This window comes from Rana temporaria, chromosome 12, assembly GCF_905171775.1.
Source record: "Rana temporaria chromosome 12, aRanTem1.1, whole genome shotgun sequence".
Taxonomy (NCBI): Eukaryota; Metazoa; Chordata; class Amphibia; order Anura; family Ranidae; genus Rana; species Rana temporaria.
In genome coordinates, this window is record NC_053500.1 from 3,141,823 (window position 1) to 3,167,924 (window position 26,102).

Genomic DNA, 26,102 nt, shown 5'->3' on the forward strand with positions numbered 1-26,102 from the left:
CTGAGGCTGAGCTTCTATTCATTGATAAGTTCTGTACTTTATGTAACTCTGCGATGCCGCGAGGGATTTCACTTCTCCGAAAAACAAGAAAATCCTCCAGAAACTTCCCGGGAATGTCACACAGATGTTCCTCTCCGCTCTTCTCTCAGCAAACCAGAAACAATGCACTCGTCCAATGATTGCAGAGCTCTGCCAAACCCCACCCCCCCCCCCCCCCCCCAGAGGGAGAAGAGATCTCCGGACACCCACCACACACAGGAAGATCCGCTGTCAGTGGACTGGCCCTTCACAGTGCAACTATGACCAGAATGACTATATTACCAAAAGTATTGGGACACCTGCCTTTACACAGACAAGGGGTTAAAATGTTGTCACCGGGACAGGAAGTGAGGGGAAACCCCTCAAAGGGGTTCTAGAGAGCCGTAAAAGCACGACGGGGGGTCTAATCCTTCCCCACTCCATCTTAAACTACAGAAAAAGTTTCATATGGTGTTATTTCCCCCGGATGGCCAGTGACAGACAGAGGGCGATGTTCTATACAATGGTACAATATCGCCCCACTCTATTAGATTGTAAGCTCTTCTGAGCAGGACCCTCCTAACCCTCTTGTACCTCAATGCATCCCACTGACACCAATGATGGGACACTATTCCTCCCACTGACACCAATGATGGGACACTATTCCTCCCACTGACACCAATGATGGGACACTATTCCTCCCACTGACACCAATGATGGGACACTATTCCCCCCACTGACACCAATGATGGGACACTATTCCTCCCACTGATACCAATGATGGGACACTATTCCTCCCACTGACACCAATGATGGGACACTATTCCTCCCACTGACACCAATGATGGGACACTATTACTCCCACTGATACCAATGATGGGACACTATTCCTCCCACTGACACCAATGATGGGACACTATTCCTCCCACTGACACCAATAATGGGACACTATTCCTCCCACTGATACCAATGATGGGACACTATTCCTCCCACCGACACCAATGATGGGACACTATTCCTCCCACTGACACCAATGAAGGGACACTATTCCTCCCACTGACACCAATGATGGGACACTATTCCTCCCACTGATACCAATGATGGGACACTATTCCCCCCACTGACACAGATGATGGGACACTATTCCTCCCACTGACACCAATGATGGAGCACTATTCCTCCCACTGATACCAATGATGGGACACTATTCCCCCCACTGACACAGATGATGGGACACTATTCCTCCCACTGACACCAATGATGGGACACTATTCCCCCCCCACTGACACCAATGATGGGACACTATTCCTCCCACTGACACCAATGATGGGACACTATTCCTCCCACTGACACCAATGATGGGACACTATTCCTCCCACTGACGCCAATGATGGGACACTATTCCTCCCACTGATACTAATGATGGGACACTATTCCCCCCACTGACACCAATGATGGGACACTATTCCTCCCACTGACACCAATGATGGGACACTATTCCTCCCACTGACATCAATGATGGGACACTATTCCTCCCACTGATACCAATGATGGGACACTATTCCTCCCACTGACATCAATGATGGGACACTATTCCTCCCACTGATACCAATGATGGGACACAATTCCTCCCACTGACACCAATGATGGGACACTATTCCTCCCACTGACATCAATGATGGGACACTATTCCTCCCACTGACACCAATGATGGGACACTATTCCTCCCACTGATACCAATGATGGGACACTATTCCTCCCACTGACATCAATGATGGGACACTATTCCTCCCACTGATACCAATGATGGGACACAATTCCTCCCACTGACACCAATGATGGGACACTATTCCCCCCACTGACACCAATGATGGGACACTATTCCTCCCACTGACACCAATGATGGGACACTATTCCCCCCACTGACACCAATGATGGGACACTATTCCTCCCACTGACACCAATGATGGGACACTATTCCTCCCACTGACACCAATGATGGGGCACTATTCCTCCCACTGACACCAATGATGGGGCCCTATTGGGGTATTGTTTACCCCCCACTAAAGCCAGGACATTTTCTATTCCCACCGGCCACACTCCGGCCCCCCTAAAGTCTGAAGAACAGTAAACTGTCCCTTTGTTTAGAAAGTTTGGACCCCCCCCCGTGCATTAAAGAATCAAATCTCTCCTGGGCAGGAGATCCACTTACCTTGGGTGTCGGAGAGGATCGGACACACGGCCACCCCGATCCTCCTATACCACCATCTGTTCTGTCTTCTCCTCACCCAGCACAGCGTCTGTCTGAGGAGGTCACATGACCGGGATACAGATGTGTCTGCGATGTTGGCCCAGCTCCCAGAACCCTCGCTGGGGATCGCTGTTCTCATTTGTGTGTGAGCCGAGAACGTCCATCAGAGACAATTCTCATATTGTGAGGACCCCCAGCCCAGAACCGTCTTCCCCCATCCAATCCACATTCTTCATCTGATGGTTGGGGAGCAGAGGAAGCCAAGATCCCCCTCCTCCCCCAACCCCCCCCCCCAACCAGGGGCCCCAGAGGGGGGAACTAAACCAAAGAATTGAACTTTAGCACAGATTGGGCAATCTACAAGGACTGGCCGGCTCTGTGGTCAGCAAAAGAGACAGCGCAAATCCTAATCGTCCCATTTTACTGTATGGGGGAGGGTGAGGGGGGTCCTTAACCTTTGACCACTATCTGGACCTATGAATGATTTTCTTTCTGCGAACCCGTGTTCTTTGTTCAAAGTTGTGTTTTCATAAAATTGTATTCTTATTATAGTTTAACCCATTCCCGCCCAGCGTGCGCACATATAGGGGGTTATACCGGGATGATGCCAGCCGCAGCTGCAAGCACCATCCCGGAACCGTTGTTTAGAGCGGGCGATCGGCTTTCCAGGCATAACAAGCCGCTCGGTTGTTATCCTGGAGGAGCGGGAGGGGGCATCGCCCCCCTCCCGCCGCTCTGACCGGTCCTCCCGTCCCACCGGGAGACCCCCGATCCGCCACTTCCGGCGGCTAGAGACAGACTGGAACAAAGCCGGAAATGTCTTCCTTCCAGTCGATTGAATAGAAACACGGAAGCGACGTCACAACGTCACGACGCCACTTCCGGTTTACTCGGCTGTCAATGGTGCCAGATATAAAAAAAATACACAGCATTTAAAGAATCACAGTTTTTGGCGATCTGAATACTTTGAAGTGTAAAGGAGGGATTTGAGGTCTTTGAGACCCCCCCCAACCCTCTATAAAGAGTACCTGTCACCACCTATTACTGTCACAAGGGATGTTTATGGCAGCAGCTAGGTACCATAACCCCCGGTATCCTCCTCTTCAGCCGGCCGTCCGGTTTCCGATAATAGTGGTCTCTGCGGCGGATTCACCTCCTCTCCCGCAACTCTCCCGTGCCCTCTGCCGCTTACCGGAGCCGTCGACAGCGGCGGAGGCGATTGCGTCCTCTTGCCGGCTGGGTATGGAGACGACTGAGGAGCAAGATGGCCCCCACCCGTCTCCATATCATAGCAGGGCGGAAGCGACGTCAAAACATCACCTCCCCCCATGGCTCTTAAAGTGAGATTTTTTTGGCATTTATTCAAATGGCAACATTTTTTTTTTTTTGGGCATTTTAGTGTAAATAGGAGAGGTGATGTCTTTTTCACCCCCAGATCTCATATGTAAGAGGACCTGTCATGCTTTTTTCTATTACAAGTGATGTTTACATTCCTTGTAATAGGAATAGGAATAAAATAGGAAATAGGAATAATAGGAATAAAAATTGCGCGCATGTGGCGCAGAAGCAAAAAAAAACAAGAGAAACGGATTTATTTATGTACATTGAATGATTTATCAATCTAAATTCAGTCATTATATGGTGGCACTATCATTTGCTCTCAGGGCCGTTTGTTTTTTTTTTTTTGTTTTTTTTATTTGTATTTAATTTTTTTGTACTGAACTTAGGTGCCAGCTGCTTTTTTCCACCAACATATCAGCATTTATTATATTTATCAAAAATCACTTTTTTTTTGCGCTGTGTCAGCCTTAGGGCTTTCTTTTTTTTTTACATTTTTTGACTGGTGTACAGGGCCGCCATCAGGGGGGTACAGGCAGTACACCTGTAAGGGGCCCGGAAGTCCCCAGTGCCCCAGATGGCAACCCCCCTTTTTTGTTATTTATTTTTTATATATTTTTATTTTATTTTTTATTAAAGGGTCAATTTTTTTTCGGGGTCCGGAGATCCCCAGGGCCCCCGGATGACAACCCCCCTTTTGTTTATAAAAAAAAATATTTTTTTTATATATATTTTTTTACATATATATATATATATATATATATATTATTATTATATTATTATTATTAATAATAATAAAGGGCCCAGAGGTCCCCAGGGCCCCGGATGGCAACCCCCCCTTTTTTTTTATAAAAAAAATATTTATTTTTTATATTATTTTATTTATTTTTTTTCCTTTTCTTTTTCACACATATATATATATATATATATATATATATATATATATATATATATATATATATATATGTATATAATTTAATTAAAGGGCTCAGAGGTCCCCAGGGCCCCATGTGGCAAAACCCCCCCTTTTTTTTTATAAATGTTTATTTTTTTATTTTTGTTTATATATTTTTTTTTTATTAAAGGGCCCAGAGGTCCCCATGGCCCTGGATGGACTCCCCCCCCCTTTTTTTTTTAATAAACGTTTATTTTTATTTTTTTTTATATATTTAAAAAAATATTTTTTTAAAGGGCCCAGAGGCTTCTTTTTTTTATTTTTATTAAAGGGCCCAGAGGTCCCCATGGCCCTGGATGGCAACCCCCCCCCTTTTTTTTTAATAAACGTTTATTTTTCTTTTTTTTTATATATTTAAAAAAATATTTTTTTAAAGGGCCCAGAGGTCCCGGATGGCAAACCCCCTTCTTTTGTAATTTTTTTTCTTAAAAAAAAATATATTATTGAAGGGCCCAGAGGTCCCCAGGGCCCCAGATGGTTACCCCCCTTTTTTAAAAAAAATAAATATTTTTTATATATATTTTTTCTTTCTTTTTTTCTTTTTATTAAAGGGCACAGAGGTCCCCAGGGCAGGATAAGATTGGATAATATTGGACGAGTGTTGGAGGTCGGTGATTATCACAGGTGAGGAGAGCTCTGCAAACCTCACACCCGTCTTCCCTAATCAGAGAGGAAAAACAAGACACATGTGGCAAAACACATGGAGGAAATTTCAAGTCATTAAAAAACTGCAACAAAAAAGCAATTTAGACAAAATCCTATTAACCACTTGCCCTCCGGAAGATTTACCCCCCCTTCATGACCAGGCAATTTTTTGGGGACACGGCATGCTCTACTTTAACCACTTAAGAACGGAGCCTCAATCTGAGATTTGTTGTTTACAAGTTAAAAACATTTATTTATTTTTTTGCTAGAAAATTACTAAGAACCCCCAAACATTTTAAACAAAATGTTCTAACACCCTCGAGAATAAAATGACGGTTGTTGCAATACTTTCTGTCACACCGTATTTGCGCAGCGGTCCTACAAGCGCAGTTTTTTTTGGGTAAAAAATACATATTTTTTGGGGGGTAAAAAAATCATTTTTTGGGGGTAAAAAATAAAAAAATTTTAATAAAAAAATAAGACAACAGTAAAGTCAGCCCAATTTGTTTTCTATATTGTGAAAGATAATGTTACGCCGATTAAATTGATACCCAACATGTCACGCTTCAAAATTGCGCCCGCTCGTGGAACGGCGACCAAATTTTCCCTTTAAAAATCTCCATAGGCGACGTTTAAAAAATTCTACAGGTTGCACGTTTTGAGTTACAGAGGAGGTCTAAGGCTAGAATTATTGCTCTCGCTCTGACGATATGCGGGCGCTGCTCACGTGTGCGTTTGCTTCTGCGCTCGAGCTCGTCGGGACGGGGCGCATTTACATTTTTTTTTTATATATAATTAATTTTTCCTTTTATTTTTATTTTTTACACTGTTCTTTAAAAAAATAAATAAAATTGTGTCACTTTTATTCCTATTACAAGGAATGTAAACATCCTACAGTACTAAAATTGTACAGGTTGCATGTTTTGAGTTACAGAGGAGGTCAGACTCAAGAGCTAGAATTATCGCTCTCGCTCTACCGATCGCAGCGACACCTCACATGTGCGGTTTGAACACCGTTTTCATATGCAGGCGCTGCTCACGTATGCGTTCGCTTCTGTGCGTGATCACGGCGGGTTCAGGGGGGGGGGGGCGGGCTAAAAATTATAATTTTTATTCTTATTTATTTGACCTTTTATTTTTATTTTATACACTGTTCTTTAAAAAAAAATGGTCACTTTTATTCCTATTACAAGGAATCCCTTGTAATAGAAAAAAAGAATGACAGGTCCTCTTAAATATGAGATCTGGGGGGTCAAAAAGACGTCACATCTCATATTTACACTAAAAAGCAATAAAAAATAAATTGTAATTTGAAAAAAAATAGAGAGAAAAAAAGGCCCTTTAAGAGCTATGGGCGCAAGTGATGGGCCATATTCCCTCACCGATCGCCTCCGCCACCAACGGCTCTGGTAAGCGGCGGAGGGGGGATTTTTTTTTTTATATAAAAATATGTAGCAGAATACATTGATGAAGAAATGTGCTCTTTTAAAAAAAAATGTATTGCATATGTTTTAGAGCAGAAAGTAAAAAATATTGTTTTTTTTTTTTTTTTTTAATTGTCAGCCTTTTTTTTATTTATAGCGCAAAAAAACGGTGATCAAATACCACCAAAAAAAATCTCTATTTGTGAGAAAAAAAAATTTTTTTATTTTATTTGGGTACATGTGTGGGTACCAGACCAACAATAAAAAAATATATATAACAAAAAAAAAATATATAAAAAAAAAAAAAACTATTTAAAAAAATATATATATATATTTTTTTTACTTTCAGCTATAAAACATATGCAATAAAAAAAATAAAAAAAAAAATAAATATATATATATATATATATATATATTTTTTTTATTGCATATGTTTTATAGCTGAAAGTAAAAAAAAAATATATATATATATTTTTTTTAATTGTTTTTTTTTGGTTTATAGCGTGTACATGTGTGGGTACGCTGCGATCGTCAGGAGAATTTATTCTGGGTTGTTCTTTGGTGGTTTGTTATGGTAGTAGCAAGAACTGTACAGCTAAATTTAAATAGAGATTTATTTTGGTGGTATTTAACGCGATTTCTATATTTTTTTTTGCGCTATAAACAAAAAAGACTAACAATTACATTTTTTTTTTTTAAATAAAATAAATATATATATATATATATATATATATATATATATATATATATATATATATATATATATATATTTTTTAGCTATAAAACATATGCAATAATAAATAAAAATATAAATAATATTGCTTATGTTTTATAGCTGAAAGTAGAAATATATATATTTTTTTTAAATTGTTTTTTTTTTTTGTTGTTTATAGCGCAAAAAAATAAAAAATAAAAATTGCGTTAAATACCGCCAAAATAAATCTCTATTTGAGGGGGAAAAAAAGGACATCAATTTTATTTGGGTACATGTGTGGCTACGCTGCGATCGCCAGGAGAATAAATTTTTGGGTTGTTCTTTGGTGATTGGTTATGGAAGTAGCAAGAACTGTACAGCTAAATTTTAAATGTTATTATTATTTTATTTATTTTTTTACTATTTTGGACCAAAAAATAAAATGAAAAATCAGGGGGGGTCAATTACCATTTACCACCAGAAAAAAAAAAAAAAGCGGTATAATCCACCCGGAGGCACAAAGTAGTTGGGATGATATGTACGGTTTTACTAAGTCGCAATTGCGTTTAGGCGTTAAGATTTATTTTACCCTTAGGTGGGAAAGGGTCAAGATGACAAGTCCTCTTTATAAATGCTCCCATACATTCATACATTATAAATCGTGTATAAATAAAATAAATACATAAAATACATTCACTTCCCCCCCCCCCCATCTGGAGAACATGCCTTCTGCATTCCCTCCACAAGATGGCGATAATACAAAATTAGGTGCTGCCCAAGCCCATCAATATTATAAATAGATGGGCTGGGCACGCCATTTTTTTTTCTTTACACCATGTGGGGATAGTTTATCTACCCTTTTATATTTCTCTCACTCTTTATGTTGGTGGTGAAGCTCTTGTGACACGTGTAGGGTTTGCTTTTTTTGGGGGGGGTGCCTTGTGTTTATTTTTGGGGGTTTCTCACGCATGCTTTTATTGGGGGAGGGAAGTTTGGGTTTTGGTAGTTTGACGGTCAGCAGTTTGCAATTAGCAAAGATTTTTGAGGTCGCAATATTTTATTCCAATATATTTTTATTCATTTCAAAATATTTGGGTTATCTGTAATCAGCAGTTGGGGGGTGATGGAGGTGGGTCATCTGTAGTCAGCATTTGGGGGGTGATGGAGGTGGGCCATCTGTAGTCAGTTGGGGGGGGGGGGTGATGGAGGTAGGTCATCTGTAGTCAGCAGTTGGGGGGTGATGGAGGTGGGTCATCTGTAGTCAGCAGTTGGGGGGTGATGGAGGTGGGTCATCTGTAGTCAGCATTTGGGGGGTGATGGAGGTGGGTCATCTGTAGTCAGCAGTTGGAGGTGGGTCATCTGTAGTCAGCATTTGGGGGGTGATGGAGGTGGGTCATCTTTAGTCAGCATTTGGGGGGTGATGGAGGTGGGTCATCTGTAGTCAGCAGTTGGAGGTGGGTCATCTGTAGTCAGCATTTGGGGGGTGATGGAGGTGGGTCATCTGTAGTCAGTTGGGGGGGGGGGGGTGATGGAGGTAGGTCATCTGTAGTCAGCAGTTGGGGGGTGATGGAGGTGGGTCATCTGTAGTCAGTTGGGGGGTGATGGAGGTGGGTCATCTGTAGTCAGTTGTGGGTGATGGAGGTGGGTCATCTGTAGTCAGAAGTTGTGAGTGATGGAGGTGGGTCATCTGTAGTCAGCAGTTGGGGGGTGATGGAGGTGGGTCATCTGTAGTCAGTTGGGAGGTGATGGAGGTAGGTCATCTGTAGTCAGCAGTTGGAAGGTGATGGAGGTGGGTCATCTGTAGTCAGTTGGGGGGTGATGGAGGTGGGTCATCTGTAGTCAGTTGTGGGTGATGGAGGTGGGTCATCTGTAGTCAGCAGTTGGGGGGAGATGGAGGTGGGTCATCTGTAGTCAGTTGGGGGAGATGGAGGTTGGTCATCTGTAGTCAGTTGGGGGGCGATGGAGGTGGGTCATCTGTAGTCAGCAGTTTGGGGGTGATGGAGGTGGGTCATCTGCAGTCAGTTGGGGGACGATGGAGGTGGGTCATCTGTAGTCAGCAGTTGGGGGGTGATGGAGGTGGATCATCTGTAGTCAGTTGGGGTATGATGGAGGTGGGTCATCTGTAGTCACTGGAAGTGATGGTTTGGCCCCCCACAGAGCCCTGATCTCACCATCACGGAGTCTCTCTGGGACGGCATGAAGAGACAGAAGGGTTGGAGGCAGCCGACATCCACAGATCTGCAGAGATTTGTATTTTTTTTATGTTTTTATTATGTCAGTTCGTATTGGAAGTAGTAGACAGAGGAATCACTCAGAGGACAATATTGAAAAAATGTAAAATTTTTATTTTCCAATATATCAATATACAATGATACTCAATAATAGGTAAAAAAATAAGCTGGTATAGAAATGTATGTTATTTAATATAAAGTTCTTTAGGCGTGAGCGGCGTGTCCTGCTCTCCGGGAGGCTCAGCCATGTATTTAGGTAACAATTACAGTTTACAAATCATTATAGAAAAAAAGTTTCTTCGTATTTCTGTCGGCATAAAAAACACCTGCAAAGTCTTCTGATTTTTTAACTACCTGTGTGACCCCCCCTCCAAGAACATTAATAAAAACAATATTTTTTTTAAATTCTGCTTTAAAAATTATCCAAAAAATAAATAAAAAATTATTCTGTTATATATATTTTTGGTAAAAATAATTCCAATAAGTGCATATTGATTGGTTTGCGCAAAAGTTATCACATCTACAAGCTATAGGATATATATATATATTTTTTAAACTAGTAATGGTGGCGATCAATGACTCATAGAGGGACTGCGACATTGCAGCGGACAATCGGGACACTAACTGACAAATAGGTCCCCAGCAGCCAGCAACGATAGACCTTCCGGCCAGAGCCGGTACGGGGGGGGGGGGAGTAAGGGACAGATGCCTTGGGCAGTACAATTTATTGAGGGTGGGGGGGGGCACAGTGAAGTGTCCTTCTAAAAGATGGCAATTCATTTGCCTTGTGCCCTGTCAGCGGAGATTCTCTGAGCAGAGAGCGCAGCGTGATGGGAGGAGCAGAGAGCGCAGCGTGATGGGAGGAGCAGAAATCGCAGCATGATGGGAGGAGGCACAGAGGAGCAGGAGATCAGACCTCCCACCAGGATGGGAGGAGCAGAGAGCGCAGCGTGATAGGAGGAGCAGGAGATCAGACCTCCCACTGAGATGGGAGGAGCAGAGAGCGCAGCGTGATGGGAGGAGCCGAGAGAGCAGCGTGATGGGAGGAGCAGAGAGAGCAGCGTGATGGGAGGAGCAGAAACCGCAGCGTGATGGGAGGAGGCACAGAGGAGCAGGAGATCAGACCTCCCACTGAGATGGGAGGAGCAGAGAGCGCAGCGTGATGGGAGGAGGCACAGAGGAGCAGGAGATCAGACCTCCCACCGGGATGGGAGGAGCAGAGAGCGCAGCGTGATGGGGGGAGCAGAGAGCGCAGCGTGATGGGAGGAGCAGAGAGCGCAGCGTGATGGGAGGAGCAGAGAGCGCAGCATGATGGGAGGAGGCGCAGGAGATCAGACCTCCCACCGGGATGGGAGAGCAGAGAGCGCAGCATGATGGGAGGAGGAGCAGGAGATCAGACCTCCCACTGGGATGGGAGGAGCAGAGAGCGCAGCGTGATGGGAGGAAGCACAGAGGAGCAGGAGATCAGACCTCCCACTGGGATGGGAGGAGCAGAAAGTGCAGTGTGATGGTAGGAGGCACAGAGGAGCAGGAGATCAGACCTCCCACTGGGATGGGAGGAGCAAAGAGCGCAGCGTGATTGGAGGAGCAGAGAGCACAGCATAATGGGAGGAGGCACAGAGCAGCAGGAGATCAGACCTCCCACCAGGATGGGAGGAGCAGAGAGTGCAGCGTGATGGGAGGAGGAGCAGGAGATCAGACCTCCCACCAGGATGGGAGGAGCAGAGAGCGCAGCGTGATGGGAGGAGGAGCAGGAGATCAGACCTCCCACTGGGATGGGAGGAGCAGAGAGCGCAGCGTGATGGGAGGAGACACAGAGGAGCAGGAGATCAGACTTCCCACTGGGATGGGAGGAGCAGAGAGAGCAGCGTGATGGGAGGAGCAGAGAGCGCAACGTGATGGGAGGAGTAGAGAGCGCAGCTTGAGCCACAACCTAGAGGAGTCAAGGAGGAAGGACTAAGCTCTGCAACGTGCAAGATCTCAAGTAAGCCCGTACTAGTATTAATACATATTAGTAAATCAACGACTTCGTTTTGGGGTTGAAGGGGGGGGGGGTGCTGGGTGGTGCTGCTGGCGGGGCGTTTTCCTACATTCCTGATAAAAAAAATCCCTAGTGATAGATAATTGTAACCATTGTTTACATGTATTTGTTAATTCTCTTTAGTGTTCTCTAGGATTATTACATTGCATCACTTGTTCCAAAGACCTATGTATTTCCTATGCTCCTCAGCTCCATCTAGTGGCCATCATGTGGTATTTTACTGCCCATAATAAAAGAACATTTGTCCAATTTAAGAAAATAGCTGAAAGAACATCCATTTTTTCCCACTTTACACAGAACTGTTAATAGATCCCTGAAAACACGGCTCAAGAAGCTACATAATCTTGTCATGAATTCCTCGCTGGTCGGGTGACTTGATTTCGGCTTCCCCCGCAATTTCCATCTCAGTGCAACTTCTCAAGCAGAAGGTTCAGCCGCACACACAAGGCCCATAATAATAATAATAATAATAATAATAATATTACAGACAATGTTATATCTCTTCACTCTTCAGGTGTTTCCATCGGAATGATGAATCCAAGTGGAAGTCTTCCTTCTCCTGTTCTTTGGCCAACTCGAGGAAGACCTGTCAGTAAATCCAACAACAAAGACTAAGAACCTTCTTACCGCACCTTACATTCAGGAACATGGACAGGAAAATCAAGCAAGTTAGTAAAGATAAAGGTTCTATTTTTTCCTTGCCCCTGCTGTCCCCTGAGACCCTTATTAGATTTCCTAACCTTCTGAAATCCTACAGAACAAAATAAATCACAGCAAGAAAGTCGGGATTTTATCACCGTGTTTGTCAGGGTTCATTGGATATCAGGGCCATTACCTGCTCGAGGGTGGACTGGGAGAAGTTGTACTCCTCCATGTTATACGTTTGTTTAGCTGTGTAAAGAAAATACACAAATGTCAGCGACCTTCGTACCGTCCTGTGAGGTCCTCCACATTCATCTTCAGCTCCATTACCAGCTGTATAATCTTACCATTCTCCAAGTGTAGGAAGGCCTGGGACAGAGACTGGACGTTATCCATTGGGATCTTATAGACCAACAAGGAGGAGAACCTGCGGGGTAAAGACCGACATTCAATGGAGACATCCAATCACTAAACCCAACAAGTCTATAAAGTAAAGGTCATCCAAGGGGAACCTGCGGGGTAAAGACCGACATTCAATGGAGACATCCAATCACTAAACCCAACAAGTCTATAAAGTAAAGGTCACCCAAGAAGAATCTGCGGGGGGAAGACCGACATTCAATGGAGACATCCAATCACTAAACCCAACAAGTCTATAAAGTAAAGGTCACCCAAGGAGAACCTACGGGGTAAAGACCGACATTCAATGGAAACATCCAATCACTAAACCCAACAAGTCTATAAAGTAAAGGTCACCCAAGGAGAACCTACGGGGTAAAGACCGACATTCAATGGAAACATCCAATCACTAAACCCAACAAGTCTATAAAGTAAAGGTCACCCAAGAAGAATCTGTGGGGTAAAGACCGACATTCAATGGAGACATCCAATCATTAAACCCAACAAGTCTATAAAGTGAAGGCCACCCAAGGAGAACCTCCGAGGTAAAGAAAGCCATTCAATGGAAACATCCAATCACTAAACCCAACAAGTCTACAAAGTAAAGGTCATCCAAGGAGAACCTGCGGGGGGAAGACCGACATTCAATGGAAACATCCAATCACTAAACCCAACAAGTCTACAAAGTAAAGGTCATCCAAGGAGAACCTGCGGGGGGAAGACCGACATTCAATGGAGACATCCAATCACTAAACCCAACAAGTCTATAAAGTAAAGGTCATCCAAGGAGATTTAATTCAACTTCTGTGTCTTCTTGAAGAGTTAAGCTGCCTGTGGACGGTGCCAAGTCAGCAGGTGACCATACTGTCTGTACAGTCTGGGTCTAAAGAGGTTTGTCAATGTATAAAGCGGCATTTGAAACAGAGCAATTTGGTTTAAGAATCAGACGAAGGAGAAATTATATTTACTTATGGATCCCTCTGAACATGGATCCTGGGGAGCTATTATTAAAAGGGATCTGGAAGATTTCCAGAATGTCACAGATCTGTTATTACTTGTGGTCTGTTGTTGCTGGGATCTAAGGGATATTTTAACACCACTTGGAGCCGGCGCCTTCTGGCCCTTTAAGCGGTTTCAGATGCTGGAAGGCAGGGAGGGGTTTCTGATCATGTGACCGTTGTGATTGGCTGTCATGGCAGTCACATGATCGGAAAACACCCAATTACAAGAAGCGATCAGGATCTTTCCTTTACCTTCTGTTAGCTTTCCGCAAATTGGTAAGCAAGTATGCGGCCTCTCTGTGCCAAGGCCCACCCGCCAAGAGGCCACACATTTGTATACCATCGGCACCTAGAGGTTAATACTGAGGATCAATCATTATAGAGGAACCATAGGAGATAGAAGGCTCAGGCATTACTGGAGGTCTTGGAATCTTGCAGAGTATGCGCCGCATTACCTGTCCTGCCTTGCGGCTTGTGGGAAGAGACGGAGGACCTCCTGGTGGATCACATCAGCCTGCTGGGTGTCCTTCAGTTTGATCTCCAAGAGGTAACCTTTACCGAATTTGCTCTTCAGATGTTGGATGGATCCGATACACCTAGGGGAGAAATGATGTGACTTATTAAAGTGCATGTTATATACAGTAGTTAGCCCAGTTCAACCAATGACAGCAAAACTTTTTTTATGTTCTAGTTTGAGGTCTCCAAACTTTCTAAACAAAGGGCCAGTTTATTGTCCTGTAGACTCTAGGAGGGCCAGACTTTGACCACTAGGATTGAAATCTTACTAGCACCAGTGGGAGTAAATTTCACCACATTTGGTATTAGGAGGAGGAATAGTGGCCCAACGTGGTCATCATAGGGAGGAATAGGGAGCCATTATTGGTGTCAGTGGAATAGTGGCCCCATCGTGGTCATCATAGGGAGGAATAGGGAGCCATTATTGGTGTCAGTGGAATAGTGGCCCATCGTGGTCATCATAGGGAGCCATTATTGGTTTCAGTGGAATAGTGGCCCATCGTGGTCATCATAGGGAGCCATTATTGGTGTCAATGGAATAGTGGCCCACCATGGTCATCATAGGGGGGAATAGGGAGCCATTATTGGTGTCAGTGGAATAATGGCCCATCATGGTCATCATAAGGAGGAATAGGGAGCCATTATTGGTGTCAGTGGGAGAAATCATGTCCCGTTGTCGGTGTGAGATGGCAGAGTATTGTCATTAGTGGGAGGAATAGAGCCCCAACGGGCCAGAAAAAAGGTAAGCAAAGGGCTGCATCTGGTCTCCGGGCCGTAGTTTGGAGGTCACTGTTCTAGATAAAGTAAGGAAGGTTTAGACCCTCAACTGAGATACTATTGTGGTCTGTGTATCCTCCGTTTGTCCTGGTGACCTTTGTCCCTGAAGGGACATCCTAAATGTTAGAGTTGTGAGATGAGGGCAAATCTTTCAATGGGGACACCTGTCTAGAAGGGGAATCCGTCTAAATTTGGGGAGATTTCCTCTCACTTCTGGTTGTGTCTCCAAAATAGAAAGTTGAGGGAAATCTCTCCAGCAGCCGATAATAACCTGGCATGGGTATTAACCCTTCCTGTAAGAGAAGTCTGGCTAACAGACGCGCATCTGCGCACAAGCACGGGCACACTAAAGAAGTACTTGTATTGGCGCATGTGCAAGCCAATACCAGCGTGCGTATGCGTGCCAATGCGCGCACGTGCACGTATGGGCGCCAAGTAGCCTATTTAAGCTGAACCCTGACACATGAACATTGCTGAGTGGTCTTTCTGCTAGTGCCTGTAGACCTGATCTGTTCCAGCTTCCTGTGTTTTGACCCGGCTTCACCTGAAACCGCTCCTTGACCTCCACCTGCCTACCTGATCCCGGCTTGTGTTTGACTCCGCTTCTGTCTGATATTCCTGTACCTTGCTGCCCGTCTATGTACCGAACCCTGCCTGTGTCCCGTCTCTGCCTCCGTCTCTCGTCTCGGTACCTGCTCTGTCCGGCTGTTGATGACCCCCTGGCTTACGCCACCGGCTACACCTCCATCTGCTGTCCCAGATACAGAGTTCCAGTTCTCAGAGCCTGCCCAGCGCTCTTCAGCCACCTGGTTCCTGCCAAGGCCCAACCAGCACCATCCATGGCATCGGCCCTTGTGCCACTCTATGGTCCTTCACTCCCTGTCATCACTACCAGGGGTGTTGGACAGGAGGTGCAAGAGAACCCCCCTTTCTACAGCTCGATCTCCACTAGGTACGTGACACGTCTCACTCTATAGTAAAAAGTTTTGCTTATACATACACTTTAAGGCATTCAAAAAGAAGAACGAGTAAGTGGAACCCAGTAGCTGTTACAATGTTTCCATTAAAAAATAATGAGTAGTGCCAATGGGTTCCTCAACTTTTACAACTCTTCAAAATTTTACCACAATAGGGGGAATTCTGTTTACAGTATCTTCCAATTACTCGTCTCCACCTCCAACCTCTGTGATACCAGAGCCAAGTCCTCTGCATTTTATTATCCTTCCTCATGTCTACACATTGCGTTTTTGAGTTGGATCCCCACAACACAGGAATACCGGATCAATGTTCTAGAAATCAAACATGTAAGACATCTCTACTCCTTCAATGTATTCCTGGCATCTTTCCGTCTCACCTGAGTTTTCCGGACACCATGATCGCCACGCGGTCGCACACGGCCTCGGCCTCCTCCATATAGTGTGTGGTCAGGATGGCGCCCCTTTCCCGGTTCTTGAAGGCCGCTCGGATGGCTCTCCTTAAATACACAAGAAAAGTCTAAGGTGTCATACTTTTTTTAATTTAACCCTCAAACGTCCATAAAGGCGTGGATGAGCGAGTTTGGGGTGGAGGAACTTGGCTGTAAATTAAACAGTGTGTGTGTGTGTTGAGTATCACTCTCATAAATGGAGGAGACAGATGTGGCTACATGATCAGGAGGATGGGCACTGGCGCTACAATTATACACTCATAAGACTTGGGGGCGGGAGCTGCTGGCTCAAGCTTTCAATTAGTCAGTGAGAGACGGAGCCAATCCAGGCATGTGGGAGGATCCCCATCAGGGCCGGGACAAAGGAGGGGCGGCTGCCCTGGGCACTGTGGTATCATGTGAGGTGGGGGGCACCACAAGGAGATCAGGGGGAGAGGATTTGTGTTGAAATAAACTGCACTCCTGTGATCCATAGGAGGAGTACAGCCAAACAAGCTTTCCCCGTATTTCTCCTTTATTTTTTCCAGGAATCTTCCCTGGGCACAGCAAGCAAGACTTATTTTCTGGACACAAGACCAGGCTTCAAGTTCACTGATTGGTGTTCCTTGCTGCGACATGACCTTCTGACATCAGACTGAGCAGTAGAAATTAGATTTGTGGTCCTAATTCCTAGCACACCTCCCCAAATTTCCCCTCCTAGAACAAGTCTTATCCCCTGCTGCCCCCAAATTCCCCCTTCCAACTCAAATCCTCCCCCTGATCTCCTTGTGGTACCCCCCATCTCACATGATACCACAGTGCCCAGGGCAGCTTCCCCTCCTGACCACCCCTTCTCCCTGCCCTGGTTGGGATCCTCCCACATACCTGGACCGGCTCAGTCTCTCAGCGAATCACTGAATGAATGAATGAAAATCTCTATTTGTGGGGAAAAAATTATACAAATTTAATTTGGGTACAGCGTTGTATGACCGCGCAATTGTAATTCAAAGTGCATCAGCGCTGAAAATTGGTCTGGGCAGGAGGGGGGGGTTTAAGTGCCCGGTAAGCGGTGGTTAATGTATTATCAACTTGTGACGAGACTCACCAAAGCCTTTGTTGTCCTTTTGGGTCCAGACCAGTTGAAGGTTCGTCCAGGAGAACGATGGTGGGATTACCCAACATGCTGATGGCAAAACACACCTAAAGAACAACAGAGATCTAAAAGGACAATTCCGGCTACTGCTATGTTGGCTTAAACACAAAATTGGCAACTTTATTGATACTTAATGTTTGTGATAACTGTACATTTTCGAGGAAATACGTGGCGGATTCCATGCCAGGGAGCTATTTTCAATTCTTTGGAACCTGACCATTCTAGCTCACCACGGCTCCTCTGTGTTCTTAATCCAGCAGAGAGGATAGCCGATATCCATTACATTACATGGGCAGAATAACTACAGATATTAGTAAAGAGGATACAATCAATAGACTTGTGGACATGCTGGATGATGACCGATGATTCATAAGCCTTCCAACAGGGCCGATCCTAGGCAGGGTGCACGGGGTGCTCCGCACCCAGGCGCCTCAGAGGTGGGTGCGCCGAAGCTCCAAAGTGCTCCCCTCCCTCCTCCTTGTCTGTGTCCAGAGGCGGAGCGCATGTAGCGGGTGCTGCGTTTCCCCATCCCGCTTGCTCTCTCTGCTGGCAACTGACAAGAGCGCATACCTCCCGCTGTGCCCAGAATCCGGGTTGGGTACCACAGTGGACCCTAGTACCGAAACACGTTCCGGCACTAGGCTCCACTAATTAATTCTGTCCGGTGTGCATGGAGCAGTCTCCTGTCTGCCCCGCCCCCTCTGTGTGTGTCGGGCTCTTCTCCCATAGGCGGTGTGTTGAGAGGCTTCTGGGTTGGCCGGAGCTGCTGCCAATCATCCTGTGCACTCCCAGAAATGCTCTCCGAGTGCCACCCTCCAAATAACCAAAGATGCCACGTATGCCCCGCCCCCTGTAATGTGCTTCTGCTCCCAGCACGCCCGAGCCACAGGGAGCCATTGGACAAGTACTGATCTATGGGGACACCTGATGTGGGGGGCTCTGATGGGGGACACCTTCTGTGGGGAGGCTCTAATGGGGGACACCTGCTGGGGAGGCTCTGATGGGGGACACCTGCTGTGGGGGACTCTGATGGGGGACACCTGCTGTGGGGAGGCTCTGATGGGGGACACCTGCTGGGGGACACCTGCTGTGGGGGACTCTGATGGGGGACTCCTGCTGGGGGGGGCTCTGATGGGGGACACCTGCTGGGGAGGCTCTGATGAGGGACAACTGCTGTGGGGAGGCTCTGATGGGGGACAATAATTGAAGACTTCTTAGGGGAGCATCTCTGTTCTTGAGTCGTAGCCATAGAAACATTTGTAAAGGGGAGGAGTTAGTAAGATGACCCCGCCCATGTGGGGGCGCTAGAAATATTTCTGCACCCAGGCATCTGTGACCCTAGGATCGGCCCTGCCTTCCAACATATTCTTTTTACTATTATATACATTTTGGACACCTAAATGAACAACTATCATTAATTAGTGTTATGCCGCGTACACACGATCGGAAATTCCGACAAGAAAACCGTGGATTTTTTCCCGACTGAACTTTGTCTCAAACTCGTCTTGCATACACACGGCCACACAAAACTCTGACCGTCAAGAACGCGGTGACGTACGACACTACGACGAGCCGAGGAAAATAAAGTTGAATGATTCCGAGCATTTGCGTCAAATTTATTCCGAGCATGCTTGTTTTTTTTCGTGCGTCAGAATTGCATACAGACGATCGGAGTTTCCGACGAGAACTTTTCCCGTCGGAAAAATTGAGAACCAGCTCTCAAATTTTTGCTGTCGAAAATTTCCTAAAAGAAAAAGTCAGGTGGAGCCTACACACAGTTGGAATTTCCGTCCAAAAGCTTGCATCAAACTTTTCTTGTCGGAAATTCCGCATTATGCCGCGTACACACGATCGGAAGTTCTGACAAGAAAACTGTGGATTTTTTTTCAACTGAATTTTGCCTCAAACTCGTCTTGCATACACACGGTCACACAAAATTCCGACCGCCAAGAACGCGGTGACGTACGACACTACGATGAGCAGAGATGATGGTTTTTTTTGCACGTCGGAATTGAGCATACAGACGATCGGAATTTCCGACGAGAACTTTTCCCATCTGAAAATTTGAGAACCAGCTCTGAAATTTTTCCGACAGAAAAAGTCCGATGGAGCCTGCACACGGTTGGATTTTACAACCAAAAGCTCACATCGGACATTTCTTGTCGGAAATTCCGACCGTGTGTACGCGGCATAAGGCTCCTGGACTCGGAGAAGGACGAAATCCATTCTGGCCTTTTATGGCTCCAGATAAATGTAATGGTTTTCAGAAGCAGAACTGGTGGAGATGGGAAAGACCCAGCAGCTCTGAGAGGTTCACGTTGAGGATGTGGCTCGTGAGGGTAGGGCCTTGGCCAGCTCTGCAGATCCTCATTTGAGCACGCACCTTTCTGGAGACCCCGGCTGATAACTTCTTGGTTGGTTTATCAAGATGGTCCTTCATCTCCAGAGCTTCACTCACCCTGCAGACCAAAATATGGAGACACAATGAGAGGAACAATCTAGTTAGGATTTATTAAGGTGTAGAGATAGAGTTCATAGTATGTGTCTGCGTGAGTTTCCATTGGGCCTTGTTTTCTCCAGAACCCTAAAAGCATAAGGATGGAATCAACATTTTTGTGGATGGGACTGCCAGGGCCAAACAATACTGAGGAGACCAGAGGAAGTGGAGTCAGACACCTCCTGATGATTTGGTGCAGAATTTATCCTACCGTTTGATAGCGCGGTTTGCGTCCTCTTTATTCATGCCCTTCACGGCGGCGTAGATCTCCAGATGTTCCTTCACGGTGAGGTTGGGCCACAAGGGGTTGTGTTGAGGACAGAAGCCCAATGCTGCAGAGTCTTCAGTTCTATGGGGGTCTCCTTCATTTCCTAGCACCACCTGTAGGGGGCATCCAAGAAGGTAGATTTAAAGAATGCCAAGCTGGACATTTGCTCCAGGACTGGTCTACTAGAAATAGAGCCAATCACAAAACTTGTAAGGAAAGGTGGTTAGGTGAATCTCATATGTTCAACCAGCCATTCATCTACGGACGTTAATCTTTTTTTTTGTTGTTGAAGGGAGTAATAAATTACTGTGGTTCGTAGATGTTTTAATAACTTGCTTGTAGATGTATTTGTGATATTCAGTAACATTCTATTGATTGCATTTTGGTGGTGCAGTGTTTTTCAGGAAACCTTTTTGCCTTGGTCCCCCCCCCCCCCCCATGTTCCTGTAGCACCTCCAACCATGAGCCCCGAAGTCCTCTACTCTTACGGCTTTTTTCATGCCTCACCTGTCCAGCTGTTGGCTTCATCTCCCCCGCCAGAATCAGCACAGATGTGGTCTTGCCGGCTCCGTTGGGGCCCAGAAGTCCCAGGACTTCACCTTCAAAAGATGAAAAACAGACAAAAACTGATACATTGATATTTATAAATCTCTGAAAGAAAAATTGTCAGCTTTCCTCCTGGCCGCCAAGCAAATTCCTTCTGCACAGGAAGTAAATGAGGGCACTGTCATGAGGGTTCACTTCTGTATTCAGGGAATTAAAATTGGACCTTAGAGGTCGTTGTGCACATTTCCAACCACACATGGCGGTTTGGCCGCACATTTCCAACCACACATGGGCGGTTTGGCCACACATTTCCAACCACACATGGGTGTTTTGGCTGCACATTTCCAACCACACATGGGCGGTTTGGCCGCACATTTCCAACCACACATGGGTGTTTTGGTTGCACATTTTCAACCACACATGGGCGTTTTGGCTGCACATTTCCAACCACACATGGGCGTTTTGGCTGCACATTTTCAACCACACATGGGCGTTTTGGCCACACATTTCCAACCACACATGGGCGGTTTGGCCACACATTTCCAACCACACATGGGCGTTTTGGCCACACATTTCCAACCACACATGGGCGGTTTGGCCGCACATTTCCAACCACACATGGGCGGTTTGGCCGCACATTTCCAACCACACATGGGCGGTTTGGCCACACATTTCCAACCACACATGGGCGGTTTGGCCACACATTTCCAACCACACATGGGCGGTTTGGCCACACATTTCCAACCACACATGGGCGGTTTGGCCACACATTTCCAACCACACATGGGCGGTTTGGCCGCACATTTCCAACCACACATGGGTGTCTTGGCCACACATTTCCAACCACACATTGTTGGGGCCGCACATTCCCCATGGCCAATGTCATTAAAAGAAACAGAAATTAATAGGGTTTCCAACCACAGATGGGTGTTTTGGCCACATATTTCCAACCACACATGGGTGTCTTGGCTGCACATTTCCAACCACACATGGGTGTTTTGGCCACACATTTTCAACCACACATGGGTGTTTTGGCCGCACATTCCCAACCACACATGGGTGTTTTTGGCTGCACATTCTCAACCATGCATGGGTGTTTTGGCCACACATTTCCATACACACATGGGTGTCTTGGCTACACATTTCCAACCACATGTGGGTGTCTTGGCCGCACATTTTCAACCACACATAGGTGTTTTGTCCGCACATTCTCCATGGTCAATGTCATTAAAAGAAACAGAAATGAACAGGGTTTCCAACCACACATGGGTGTTTTTGACTGCACATTTCCAACCACACATGGGTATTTTGGCTGTACATTTCCAACCACACTTGGGCGTTCTGGCTGCACATTTCCAACCACACATGGGCATTTTGACTGCACATTTCCAACTACACATGGGCTTTTTGGCTGCACATCTCCAACCACACATGGGTGTTTTGGACGCAGATTTCCAACCACACATGGGTGTTTTGGCCGCACATTTCCAACCACACATGGGTGTTTTGGCCGCACATTTCCAACCACACATGGGTGTTTTGGACGCACATTTCCAACCACACATGGGTGTTTTGGACGCACATTTCCAACCACACATGGGTGTCTTGGCCGCACATTTCCAACCACACATGGGTGTTTTGGACGCACATTTCCAACCACACATGGGTGTTTTGGACGCAGATTTACAACCACACATGGGCGTTTTGGCCACACGTTTCCAACCACACATGGGTGTCTTGGCTGCACATTTCCAACCACACATGGGCGGTTTGGCCGCACATTTCCAACCACACATGGGTGTTTTGGCTGCACATTTCCAACCACACATGGGTGTTTTGGCTACACATTTCCAAAATCTCACATGGGTATTTTGGCCGCACATTCCCAACCACACATGGGCGTTCTGGCTGCACATTTCCAACCACACATGGGTGTCTTGGCCACACATTTCCAACCACATTTGGGTATTTTGGCCGCACATTTCCAACCACACATGGGTGTTTTGTCCGCACATTCTCCATGGCCAATGTCATTAAAAGAAGCAGAAATGAACAGGGTTTACAACCACAGATGGGTGTTTTGGCCACACATTTCCAACCACCCATGGGTGTTTTTGGCCGCACATTTCCAACCACACATTGGTATTTTGGCTGTACATTTCCAACCACACATGGGCGTTCTGGCTGCACATTTCCAATCACACATGGGCATTTTGTTCGCACAATTCCAACCACACATAGGCTTTTTGGCCGCACATCTCCAACCACACATGGGTGTCTTGGCCGCACATCTCCAACCACACATGGGTGTCTTGGCCGCACATCTCCAACCACACATGGGTGTCTTGGCCGCACATCTCCAACCACACATGGGTGTCTTGACCGCACATTTCCAACCACACATGGGTGTCTTGGCCGCACATCTCCAACCACACATGGGTGTCTTGGCCGCACATCTCCAACCACACATGGGTGTCTTGGCCGTACATCTCCAACCACACATGGGTGTCTTGGCCGGACATCTCCAACCACACATGGGTGTCTTGGCCACACATTTCCAACCACACATGGGTGTCTTGGCCGCACATCTCCAACCACACATGGGTGTCTTGGCCGCACATCTCCAACCACACATGGGTGTCTTGGCCGCACATCTCCAACCACACATGGGTGTCTTGGCCGCACATCTCCAACCACACATGGGTGTCTTGGCCGCACATTTCCAACCACACATGGGTGTTTTGGCCACACATTCTCTATGGCCAATGTCATTAAAGAAACAGAAATTAACAGGGTTTCCAACCACAAATGGGTGTTTTGGCCACATATTCTCTGTGGCCGAAGTCATTAAAAGGAACAGAAATGAACAGGGACTGACCTTTCTTGACACAGAACGAGGTGTTACTGATGGCTGTTCTCTTCTTCTTCTTCCTGAAGCGTCCACAGATGCCTACCTTCTCCTTAAACTCTTTCCGTAAGCTGTCCACGAGGATGGTCGGCCTCTGGAAGGGTGAAAACACAAATTAAATGTGTATTTTGATTCTGTGACATTTGTAAATTGATACAAGATTTCAAAAATAGGTCAATACAAGAAGAGACAATTGTGTGCTACAAAGTTACTAAATTCTGTAACTTCTATTAATATTTTTATTTCACTTCTAGGTCAGACATTCTCAAGCCGGGATCCTCCAGAGGTTCCATGACCTGTGACTGGTTGACCTTCTATTAATTCCAGGACCTACACCACTTGGCAAAGCCAATGTTTTAAGGAAGAGGGGGAGGGGGGGCATTCTTCCCACTGATCCCTGAGACCTGAAAATAAATTTGAGGGTCCCTCTGAGGTAGAAAGACCAGTCTATACAGTGCTCTTTGTAGACTTGTCTTTATATCAACACAATGCTTATAGAAGGGGTACTCCTTATAACCTGACAAAGAAAGGAGCTGAGACTCACCACCTCCTCTATGGTCAGCCAGCAGAGCAGCCACTCCCACTGCCAGCCTGATTCAGATAGTGTGCAGGGCAAAGAGTGAAATGAATATACAGGAGTGTGATGTATATTTGCTGGACTTGCATTCAGCAATATATTACCTCCTCCTCCTGATCTGTTGTTTTCAAGGTGTTAACCCTTTCCTTCTCAGCGAGGACCTCTTCATCAGCATCGTCCAGCTGCTCGGGATTCTGGGTAAACGGATGTTCTCTTTTGGTGAATCTGAATGAAGAGAGGAAAGTGTCAGATCCGAATTTTCAAATTTCCCAATTTCCGAATTTCTCGAATTTCCGAAAAAAGCAAAAAAACAAATAAAACGAAAAATAAAAAAATAAATTTTCTAAATTTCAGAAAAAAGCAAAAAAAACGAAAAAAAAAAATTCGGCAGTGCACATGTATACTTTTCAGTCCGTTACAGTGCGACGAATGTGCCATCTCCATTACGAACGCTAGTTTTACCAGGCCGAGCGCTTCCGTCTCGTAATTCCGAGCATGCGTGGAATTTTGTGCATCGGAATTGTCTACGCGCGATCGGAAGTTAACAAGAACAGATTTTGTTTGTCGGAAAATTTGAGAACCAGCTCTCAATTTTTTGTTGTCGGAAATTTGTTGGAAATTCAGAGCGTGTGTACGCGGCAATAGAGTTGGCTATTCTAGCAGTAAATCATCACATATAGAAAAGAAAGGAAACACAATGCGCTACCTAATAATGTTATATTGTAATCGGCGTATGAAATATATACAAAATATAGAAGAATTGTATCAGAAATAGACAAAAGCACATGCTGGGTAGAGGCATGGCCGCCATCAGGGGGGTACAGGCAGTACACCTGTAAGGGGCCCGGATGGCAACCCCCCTTTTTTTTATTAAAGGGCCCAGAGATCCCCAGGCCCCGGGTGGCAACTCCCGCTTTTTTTTTTATAAAAAAGGTTAAAAAAAAATGTATGGCAACGGATGGCAACCCCCCCTTTTTTTTTATACATTTATTTTTTTTCTTTTATTTATTTTTTGCTGAGGGTTATTATTGAGGTAAATGGCACCAATGCTGGGGGTTATTATTAAGGTAAATGGCACCAATGCTGAGGGTTATTATTGAGGTAAATAGCACCAATGATGGGGGTTATTATTGAGGTAAATGGCACCAATGCTGGGGGTTATTATTGAGGTAAATGGCTCAAATGCTGAGGGTTATAAATGCAGAGACTGATGCCAATGCTGAGGGTTATTATTGAGGTAAATGGCAGAAATGATGGGGGTTATTATTGCAGAAACTGACACCAATCCTGGGGGTTATTATTGAGGTAAATGGCACCAATGATGGGGGTTATAAATGCAGAAACTGACACCAATCCAGGGGGTTATAAATGCAGAAACTGATGCCAATGCTGGGGGTTATTATTGAGGTAAATGGCACCAATGCTGGGGGTTATTATTGAGGTAAATGGCACCAATGCTGGGGGTTATTATTGAGGTTAATGGCACCAATGCTGAGGGGTATTATTGAGATAAATGGCACCAATGCTGGGGGTTATTATTGAGGTAAATGGCACCAATGCTGAGGGTTATTATTGAGGTAAATGGCACCAATGCTGAGGGTTATTATTGAGATAAATGGCACCAATGCTGGGGGTTATTATTGAGGTAAATGGCACCAATGCTGAGGGTTATTATTGAGACAAATGGCACCAATGCTGGGGGTTATTATTGAGGTAAATGGCACCAATGCTGAGGTTTTTAATATTGAGGTAAATGGCACCAATGCTGGGGGTTATTATTGAGGTAAATGGCTCCAATGCTGAGGGTTATTATTGA

General features: G+C 45.5%; 2 protein-coding genes across 2 annotated transcripts in view; both read right to left on the reverse strand.

Moving 5' to 3' along the window:
- LOC120918527 (ABC-type organic anion transporter ABCA8-like) overlaps positions 1-2,495 on the reverse strand; it is a 55,195-nt gene extending 52,700 nt beyond the window's left edge. Inside the window, exon 1 of the mRNA XM_040330156.1 lies at positions 2,231-2,495. The gene's annotated coding sequence lies outside the window, so the exon portion shown is untranslated. The remainder of the gene's footprint in view (positions 1-2,230) is intronic.
- A 9,234-nt stretch (positions 2,496-11,729) lies between these two features.
- Positions 11,730-26,102, reverse strand: part of LOC120918526 (ABC-type organic anion transporter ABCA8-like) — a 79,313-nt gene continuing 64,940 nt past the window's right edge. Inside the window, exons 29-39 of the mRNA XM_040330155.1 lie at positions 24,391-24,511; positions 23,680-23,803; positions 20,763-20,854; positions 20,199-20,368; positions 19,874-19,949; positions 17,443-17,537; positions 16,287-16,406; positions 14,095-14,235; positions 12,587-12,666; positions 12,433-12,488; positions 11,730-12,183 (exon numbers count right to left, since the gene is read on the reverse strand). Coding sequence (XP_040186089.1) covers positions 12,091-12,183; positions 12,433-12,488; positions 12,587-12,666; positions 14,095-14,235; positions 16,287-16,406; positions 17,443-17,537; positions 19,874-19,949; positions 20,199-20,368; positions 20,763-20,854; positions 23,680-23,803; positions 24,391-24,511 — 1,168 coding nt within the window. The 3' untranslated portion in view covers positions 11,730-12,090. The remainder of the gene's footprint in view (positions 12,184-12,432; positions 12,489-12,586; positions 12,667-14,094; positions 14,236-16,286; positions 16,407-17,442; positions 17,538-19,873; positions 19,950-20,198; positions 20,369-20,762; positions 20,855-23,679; positions 23,804-24,390; positions 24,512-26,102) is intronic.